This window comes from Pan troglodytes, chromosome 19, assembly GCF_028858775.2.
Source record: "Pan troglodytes isolate AG18354 chromosome 19, NHGRI_mPanTro3-v2.0_pri, whole genome shotgun sequence".
Taxonomy (NCBI): Eukaryota; Metazoa; Chordata; class Mammalia; order Primates; family Hominidae; genus Pan; species Pan troglodytes.
This window is the reverse complement of record NC_072417.2, coordinates 23,854,174-23,863,251: the sequence shown is the minus strand read 5'-3', so window position 1 is coordinate 23,863,251 and position 9,078 is coordinate 23,854,174. Positions and strand designations below refer to the sequence as shown.

At 46.1% G+C, this 9,078-nt stretch overlaps 1 protein-coding gene across 4 annotated transcripts in view; it reads right to left on the bottom strand.

Moving 5' to 3' along the window:
* Positions 1-623: 623 nt before the first annotated feature.
* LSM12 (LSM12 homolog) overlaps positions 624-9,078 on the bottom strand; it is a 32,313-nt gene continuing 23,858 nt past the window's right edge. The window contains exons 3-6 of one of the 4 annotated variants that reach the window (XR_010153219.1): positions 5,827-5,936; positions 4,083-4,178; positions 2,862-3,532; positions 624-2,293 (exon numbers count right to left, since the gene is read on the bottom strand). Coding sequence is in view for 2 of the 4 variants with exons in the window: in XM_054671442.2 (XP_054527417.1) it covers positions 2,201-2,293; positions 3,406-3,532; positions 4,083-4,178; positions 5,827-5,936 (426 nt within the window). In the remaining 2 variants the exon portion in view is untranslated. The remainder of the gene's footprint in view (positions 2,294-2,861; positions 3,533-4,082; positions 4,179-5,826; positions 5,937-9,078) is intronic. The other 3 variants (XM_054671442.2, XR_010153220.1, XM_054671440.1) reach the window with 3 other exon arrangements.

The window sequence follows — 9,078 nt, the reverse complement described above, 5'->3', positions numbered from 1 at the left end:
GCTTAAAGTTCCACATCATTTAACAACTAAAACTAAGGAGTCAAAAGTGCTTCCTGCCAAACCCAGTTGGTACTCACTTCCCATTTACAGAATTAAGACCAATGGGGGGGGACAGGAAGATGTGGGACACATGATGAAGAGCTTCCTCCCAGGCTTGCTGTTTCCCATTAATTAATCACCTCCACTCATCGTATCTCTTAGGTTTTATAGATCTTACAAGGTCTCTTCCCTTCTCCCTCTCTCACCTTCTCTAAGTCTACATTCCCGTGTAGGCTAAATCAAAGGCTCAGTTCTTTAAATCAAGTTCAGACCAGTGGCAGGTGGATCTGAAAGTTTACTTCTCCGCTCGCCGACCATTTGTGCCTCCAAACAGTCCCGTAACAAATGGTTCTATGTATGTGACTACAGCCTTTTCCCCACACTCCACCTACACACCACTCCAAACCCTGGACCCCCATCTTAAATTATACCCTGCATTATATTTCTGGATGAGTCCTTGGGGATGAAAAGAGAGGGTAAATAGTAGGAAGAAGAGACTCTAAAGAGAAAGGTCAAACCAGACAGACATACCTTGGATCCTCTCCCCTGGGGCCTCTAAAGGACGCACAAACCTGAGACATGAGTGATGGTTAAAAAAATTTGGGTTTTATTGTTTTTGCTAAATAATACTAAAAAAAAAAAAATTTCATTTTGAAGGCAGGGCTTGAATTATTTAATTTGATCCATTTATTTAATTAAAAAAAAAAGGAAGGGGAAAGAGATCATGGCCAAAAAAATAGTAGTTAACCCCCACCCCACCCCCAAAGCTCTAGCCAGTCATGTGAGCATCACCCACATCCCACTCAGTGCCTGATATTCGGATGGTGGCATACTCTGCCCCAGGAGACTGCCTGAAGGCACGGGGCAATGGGTGCCAATTTTAGCTCTCAGCAGGTTAGTCAACCAGACAAACTGGTGGGCTAAAGTCCAGAAATTCTTTCCAGGTTTTCTGCTCATTGGCTGAGCACATATAAACTGTCATAAGCTTGTAAAATTTAAGGGGAGTTGGGGTGGGGCGTAAGAGCAAAAGGACAGCAGGAGAAGAGAAATTACGGGTCACCCAAGTTTTTCCTGGGCTAGTGGCTCTGGATATAGATTTAAAGAGAGGTCAGAGTAAATGGACTCCAGGTTTCTTATCAAAGAAAACTACCCCTCAATGAGGAGCTGAGATGTGCCATGCAAGAGAGTTCTTCCTGCAGAGGCACAGGAGAAAGGGCAGCTGACTCTCTCATGTGGAGAGAGTGGCGAGGAAGGTCTTCTAGTACCATGAAGTAAGACAGGCAGAGGGAGAATCCTGAGGTTTGGGCCAAATGTGAGACTGGTACACACACAGTTAAAGACTAAAAAGCCATCAGGAACCCTCAAAGCCAAATTCTATCTGCACACTGTCTCTACAAAGTTCGCAGCAAGAATCTCTTGCACCAAGTTAAGTTAGTGGCCTGGCTATGATGGATGGTGGGGAGGGCAATACATTTTTATTTTCAGAGGGATGAGGTGGGAAGAACAGCCATGATCTAGTAAAAAGAGACCTGCAAGAAGCAGAAAATATTTAGAGAACATTTTAATATATATTTTCATATATATATTTAAAGTTAAGAAAAATAAAACTAATTCAAGCCATGCCCTGTGCAAAAAAAAAAAAAAAAAAAAAAGAAAAGAAAAAAAGGAAAAGAAAACAAAAATTTAAAGTGAGACATTTGCTGCTCTGGTCTCAACTTAAGAATCACAGTCAGCTTGTTACTTTTATTTTGGAAGAAAAGATGTAAAAGTTTCTTTCAATCATTCAGAAGGCAAGTGTAGCCACTTATAAAAACAGAATGGCAGGAACAGACTAGGAAAGGAAAGTCAGAAGTAAAGGGCAGAGTGGGAAAAGAATTTTCAAAAATAAAATTAACAAGGTGACTGTTCCAGAAGAGGGCTGTGAAAAGGACATGGTGGACCGAAGTCTGTTAGTCAAGTAATGATTCAACTTTTAAATTATTCTCTTGTTCTTTTTTGTTGGGTGTTTTGTTTGTTCAAGTCTAAGATTTGGAAATGCTGACCCTTTGTTAAGAGCCAACAGGACATATAGGATCCCTTCCCTCCCCCGGCCTGCCTCCGCTGAAGCCACCACCAGCGCCTCCTTGGCTGGATGCTGGAAGAGTCCTCCATGTGTACGGACTCAGGATGATAGGGCAGCCTCCTTCTGTGGTTGCTGGGCTTGTGAACGTTGCAGTATCTTTTGGCTTTCCACGTCTCTAAAATGTTTTTCAACCTGAAAAAGACCAGGCAACCCAGGTCAACAAAGGAGATGCGGAAGAAAGGTCTCCCAAACAATCCAACCCAGGTTTCCACAGCCCCATCCTGGCTGTCCAGCCCATGTAATATCCAGTCACTTTTGCCCTTGCTGTCTATTGGCCTTCCCAACCACAAGGTAGGCCAGGGCCTCCTGCTTCAGCCACATTTTTTTTTGCAGTTTCCACTAAGATTGGCTAGAAGAAGGTGAATCTACAAACTAAACTATAAAATATAATAAGGGGAGATTATCATGACCTAAACTCCTCCTCTCTTCTATACACAAGTACAAAATGAAAAGCTGGTGGGGGAATTACAGTCTTATCATACCTCCTACATCTACAATGTTGGTCTCTCAATGTTCCTCAGAGGAAAAAAAAAAAAAAAGCAGGAGTGTTTTTTAAGTTTGTTTTAACAAATGCTAAGTCCAGTGACATATGTAGGGTCAGAGACACCGACGGCAACTGATTTATACCAACCAGATCTTTCTAGAATGGTACCTGCAGCTAAGAAAAACCCAATATGGGGCCAGGCGTGGTGGCTCATACCTGCAATCCCAGCCCTTTGGGAGGCCAAGGTGGGCAGATCACTTCAGGTCAGGAGTTCGAGACCAGCCTGGCCAACATGGTGAAACCCCATCTCTAGCCGGGTGTGGTGGCATACGCCTGTAGTCCCAGGTACTCGGGAGGCTGAGGCAGGAGAATCGCTTGAACCCGGGAGGCGGAGGTTGCAGTGAGCTGAGATCGCGCCACTGCACTCCAGCGTGGGCGACAGAGCGAGACTCTGTCTCTAAAAAAGAAAAACTCAATATGGGATGAGAGAAACTGCTCAGGCCCAATATCATGGAACAGTCTTGCTAATTCCAAAAAACCAGCAAAGGACATAGGGTCACCCACTCACTTCATTCCACACCACCCAGTGGTTCCATTCCCACAGGACTGCAGAACCCCACAGTACAGGGAAGGCAGGGAGGCCAGACAGGGCTGCTAGAGGAGGCAGAGACTGTAGCACAATGTCCTGGTCTGGTGCTAAAGACTGAAGGCCTGAGGAACCATCCTCTCTCCCCTAAAGTCTGAGGGCTCCTTTACTTACTATTTTGCGTACATGGCTCAGTGCACTCCCCTCTTTGCCTTTACAGTTTTCCACTTGATATGGGGGTGTAATAACAACTTCTTCCATGACTACGATGTTTTTTTCTTGCCATTTACAGTCTTTAATGCTGGAAGGAGAAGACAGCAGGCGAAATGTAACCTCTTGGGGGCATCCCACATCTCCTGTCTGATGAATAAATAACTCCAGAAGGCTGATCCCAAGTTCCCAGCTCACCACTCAGCCAACAACTAGATGCCAGCAGCCCATACAGTAGCCAAGAAACATTCCTTGGGTGCCACTGGCTAGAAAAGCAATGAAACTCATGCACATTTATTCTTGGGAGAGCCCAGAAATTGTTACTCTGAAGCATCAGAGATCTGGAGAGTCATAAAAATGTGATGGTGGCCTCAAGAATCCAAACTAAGATAGCAGCCTAGGGCAGAGGCTGGCAAACTTTTTCTCTTAAGGGTCTTGTAACAAACATTTTAGGCTTTGCAGTCCATATCATCTGTTACAACTAGCACTGAGTTCTGCCATAGTTGTACAAAAGTAGCATGGACAATAGGTAAAACAGAGGAGCAGATGTGGCCTGCTGGCATAGTTTGTCAACCATTGGCCTAGGGAGAAATACCACCTTTAGAAAGACAGGAGAACGGGTCGGGCGCGGTGGCTCACACCTGTAATCCCCGCGCTTTGGGAGGCCGAGGCGGGTAGATTGCTTGAGTCCAGGAGTTCGAGACCAGACTGGGCAACAGGGCAAAAACTCGTCTCTACTAAAAATACATACAAAAAATTAGCCAGTAGTGGTGGCATGCGTCTGTAGTCCCAGTTACTCCGGGGGCTGAGGTGGGAGAATCACCAGAGCCGGGGAGATTGAGGCTACAGTAAGCTAAAATCGCACCACTGCACTCCAACCTAGGCAATAAAAGTGAGACCCTGTCTCAAAAAAAAAAAAAAAAAAGAAAGGCCAGGCACAGTGGCTCACGCCTGTAATCCCAGCACTTTGGAGGCCGAAGCGGGCGGATCATGGGGTCAGGAGATCGAGACCATCCTGGTCAACATGATGAAACCGTCTCTACTAAAAATACAAAAATTAGCTGGGCGTGGGACTGCGCGCCTGTAGTCCCAGTTACTCAGGAGGGTGAAGCAGGAGAATCGCTTGAACCTGGGAGGCAGAGATTGCAGTGAGCCAAGATTGCACCATTGGACTCCAGCCTGGCGACAGAGTGAGACTCCGACTCAAAAAAAAGAGAGAGAGAACAAACTCCCCATCTTACTATGATCTGTACTCTGACCCTTATCACCCATAATGGGAGCTGCTCTTCAGACTGGCTCTTCTCAATTATCAGACAGTTGGGCACTTGCCAGACTGGGAAAACCCATTCCAGTTCACACTTGGGAAGCCCCAGGGCAGCTGATGCGACTGGGAGTTCCTTCACATACCTGTAAATGTTCAGATACTCACACCACAGCCTCAAACAGCTCTGATGCCAGCTGCCATCTGTGCACCAGATCCAGGGTGGTTAAACAGAGTAACAGACGGCAGTGTGGGGCGGGGGGAGGCGGGGTGGAGAGGGGTGTCAAATGTTCCAGTTTTTCAGCAGCTAGGGAAGCTAGTGGAGAGTCAAATGACTTCTGCTGTGACAAAATGTTTTTCTTTTTTTTTTTTTTTGAGACGGAGTTTTGCTCTTGTTGCCCAGGCTGGAATGCAATGCACAATCTTGGCTCACCACAACCTCCACCTCCAGGGTTCAAGCGAATCTCCTGCCTCAGCCTCCCAAGTAGCTGGGATTACAGGTATGCACCACCACGCCTGGCTAATTTTGTATTTTTAGTAGAGATGGGGGTTTCACCATGTTGGTCAGGCTGGTCTGGAACTCCCGACCTCAGGTGAACCACCCACCTCGGCCTCCCAAAGTGCTGGGATTACAGGCGTAAGCCACCGTGCCCGACCAACAAAATGTCTTTAAAGAGGTGGTAAGAAGGTGGCCTGCTCTAACTCCCTGTGTTCATCCCAATCTACAATGGGAAAAGTGATATAGATATAACTTTCCCTTAATAAAAACTGCATCAGCTTTTAAAGAAAGGCACAAAACAACAAAATCAAAGAGAAGAAATCACTAGTTCTAAGTTATGGACTACTAGGTCTAGAAGGGATCCTTAGGGATAATCTAATCCAAAACTAAGTTTTACAGACAAGCAACTAAAGACCAGAGAAGACAACTTGTCCGTGATTACACTATTCTTCTGTGTGGAAAGGGGGCTACAGCACCTGCACCTCTGGATGCTGGCATATTGCCAATACCCTACCCAGCTTCCCCAGTAGACTTTTAGGAAGACAACCACCCAAAAGCCTGCCACCAGACAGCACAACCAGGTAGCATTACCCCAGGACAAAGGACCTCTCCGATCCCAACTCACGTCTTGTGAATGGTCTGGAAGAGCTGCTGGCCCTCTAGAGAGACACCAGCACTGATTGCATAGGCCTGGCTCAGCTTCTCCTCCTTCTCTGTCCGTGCTTTGCTGGCAAGCTAGGGTGGAAGAGAGGAAAGAGACTCAGAATAGGATTCATCTTCATTCTTGCCAACAGTCAGGACCTAAGCTGAAGAAAGGAGGCCAGGAAAGACTTGTTTGGACAGATTCTGTTTTCTCAGAAATGAAAAGTGAAACAAATTTTAAAAATCCACGACATACCTGAACAGTTACTGGTATTCCAAGAAAACGTTCCTTCCTTCCTTCTAATACTTACTGCATACCTACCATGTGCCAGACATTCACTATGCTAGGCTAAATATAGCCTGAAGTGGGTGGGGGAGACAGACTATAAACAAGTAACTGAAATCAAGATGATTTCAGACAGTGATAAGCACTAGGAAGAAAATAAAGCACTTTTAACATTATAGAGTGTGGCTGGGGGACTATGTGATGGCAAATGATGGTCAGAGATTTAAAAACATATACATTTCCGGCCAGGGGAGGTGGCTCATGCCTGTAATCCCAGCACTTTGGGAGGCCGAGGCAGGTGGATCACGAGGTCAGGAGGTCAAGACCAGCCTGGCCAAGATGGTTAAAACCCTGTTTCTACTAAAAATTAAAAAAAAAAAAAATTAGCCAGGCGTGGTGGCGGGCTCCTGTAATCCCAGCTACTTGGGAGGCTGAGGCAGAGAATTGCTTGAACCCAGGAGAAGGCTGCAGGGAGCTGAGATTGCGCCACTGCACTCTAGCCTGGGTGACAGAGCAAGACTCCGTCTCAAAACAAAACAAAACCAAACAAAAAAAAATACATACACATACACACACACACACTTCTAACTGGGTGCATCATTGAGGTAGGGAGTTCGAGACCAGCCTGGCCAACATTGTGAAACCCCGTCTCTACTAAAATTACAAAAATTAGCCGGGCATGGTGGTGCGTGCCTGTAATCCCAGCTACTCAGAAGGCTGAGGCAGCAGAATCACTTGAACACAGCAGGCAGATGTTGCAGTGTGCCGAGATCATGCTACTGTACTCCAGCCTGGGCAAAGAAGTGAGACTCTGTCTCTTTAAAAAAAAAAAAAAATACACACACACACACACACACACACACACACACACACACAGAATTTCCATTCAAGGCGAAAATTAAGATTTATCAGCTGTTGTGCTAGAGCCTCCAGTTTAAAAATTAATACATACCACACCTTCACAGACCACAATTTGAGACTCTAAAAACTCTTACAGAACATTATCTGTGCTCACATAGGGAGCCAGGACTCAAGTAAATCTAACCATAAACGCTGTCCACCTTTAACTTCAGCTAAAGGCAACCCTGTCCTGCTTTTGAGAAAAACGAAGAGTCTGAATTCTACGTCATGTCTGTTCCTTCACTGCCCTCTGGTGGAACCATCCACAAACTGATCAAAAGAAAATCTAGTAAAATCTGGTAGTCTACTACAATCTCGTAACTTCTACCCTGTCAATCCCTATCACCTCTCCAGCACATTTCTGATCCCTACCCCACACTATTGGTTGCTAGAGATTCCAGAGGTACAAATTTGTTTGAGTGTAAGACAAAACAAATGTGCTAGACAAGGTAGTTAAAACAAATTAAAGGCAAACAATGCATCTTAAAAGTCCAACAAATAATCTGGAGACTCTTCAGACCCATGAACATGAACAGCTGAGTCTAAGAATGCTGCAGCACATGTGCAAACACGCGCAAGAACACACAATTTGTCCCCAAACATCAGTTCCTTAAATAAAAAGAGGCACTGGCTGGGCCCAGTGGCTCACGCCTATAATCCCAGCACTTTGTGAGGCCGAGGTGGGCGGATCACCTGAGGTCAGGAGTTTGAGACCAACCTGGCCAACACGGTGAAACCCCGTCTCTACTAAAAATACAAAAATTAGATGGGTGTGGTGGTGTGCACCTGTAATCCCGCCTACTCAGGAGGCTGAGACAGGAGAATCGCTTGAACCCGGGAGGCAGAGACTGCAGTGAGCCGAGATTGTACCACTACACTCCAGCCTGGGCGACAGAGCAAGACTCCGTCTCAAAAAAAAAATGGGGGAGCCATACCTACAGCATGTTCCAAAAGTACCTTAATGCTTGGAATCTTCAAACATTTATATTCTGCTTTTACAGTGATCCATCAAACCATAAACTAAGCATAGTTTTTTTTCTTGGGATTGAGTTTCACTCTTGTTGCCCAGGCTGGAGTACAATGGCACGATCTCAGCTCACTGCAACCTCCTCCTCCTGGGTTCAAGCGATTCTCCTGTCTCAGCCTCCAGAGTAGCTGGGATTACAGATGCCCGCCACCACCCCCAGCTAATTTTTTTTTTTTTTTGAGACGGAGTCTCGCTGTGTCGCCCAGGCTGGAGTGCAGTGGCGCAAGCTCTGCTCACTGCAAGCTCCGCCTCCCAGGTTCACGTCATTCTCCTGCCTCAGCCTCCCGAGTAGCTGGGACTACAGGCGCCTGCCACCACGCCCAGCTAATTTTTTTGTAGTTTTTTAGTAGAGATGGGGTTTCACTGTGTTAGCCAGGATGGTCTCGATCTCCTGACCTCGTGATCCACCCACCTGGGCCTCCCAAAGTGCTAGGATTACAGGCGTGAGCTACCACACCTGGCCATTTTTTTGTATTTTTAGTAGAGACAGGATTTCACCATGTTGGCCAGGCCGGTCTTGAACTCCTGAGCTCAGGTGATCCACCCGCCTCAGCCTCCCAAAGTGCTGGTATTACAGGCATGAGCCACCACGCCTGGCTCCAAGCATAGTTTTATAGCAGAGGAAGTAAACCAAGTGTCTAATTCTTTGTTTATAAAATTAAGCACTTTCTCAAGGCTTAGGTTTGACTATGAAAAAAAAGGAGGCCTTCAATTGCCATGGGTATTCTTGTCCTTGCAAGTTTCAAAGACTGTCTTAGGAAGGAGGAGCAGGCGTGAGCACAGAAGGCCAGCTCACGCTGTCATTTCAGCCTCCCCGGGTAAGAGAGGGAAGAATGGCAAAACCCTGCAGTGATCTGAAGCCAGAGCTCCTTTTTCACAGGATCTCTAGGACATGGAGAGAGACAAATACAGCAGCAATATATATAATCTTTCAAGACTGGCTGCCATTCTGGCCCTACCAGGCTATAACTTTACAGACAAATAAACACACAGTCTGACAGCATTCCAAGCAGTGGCAATCC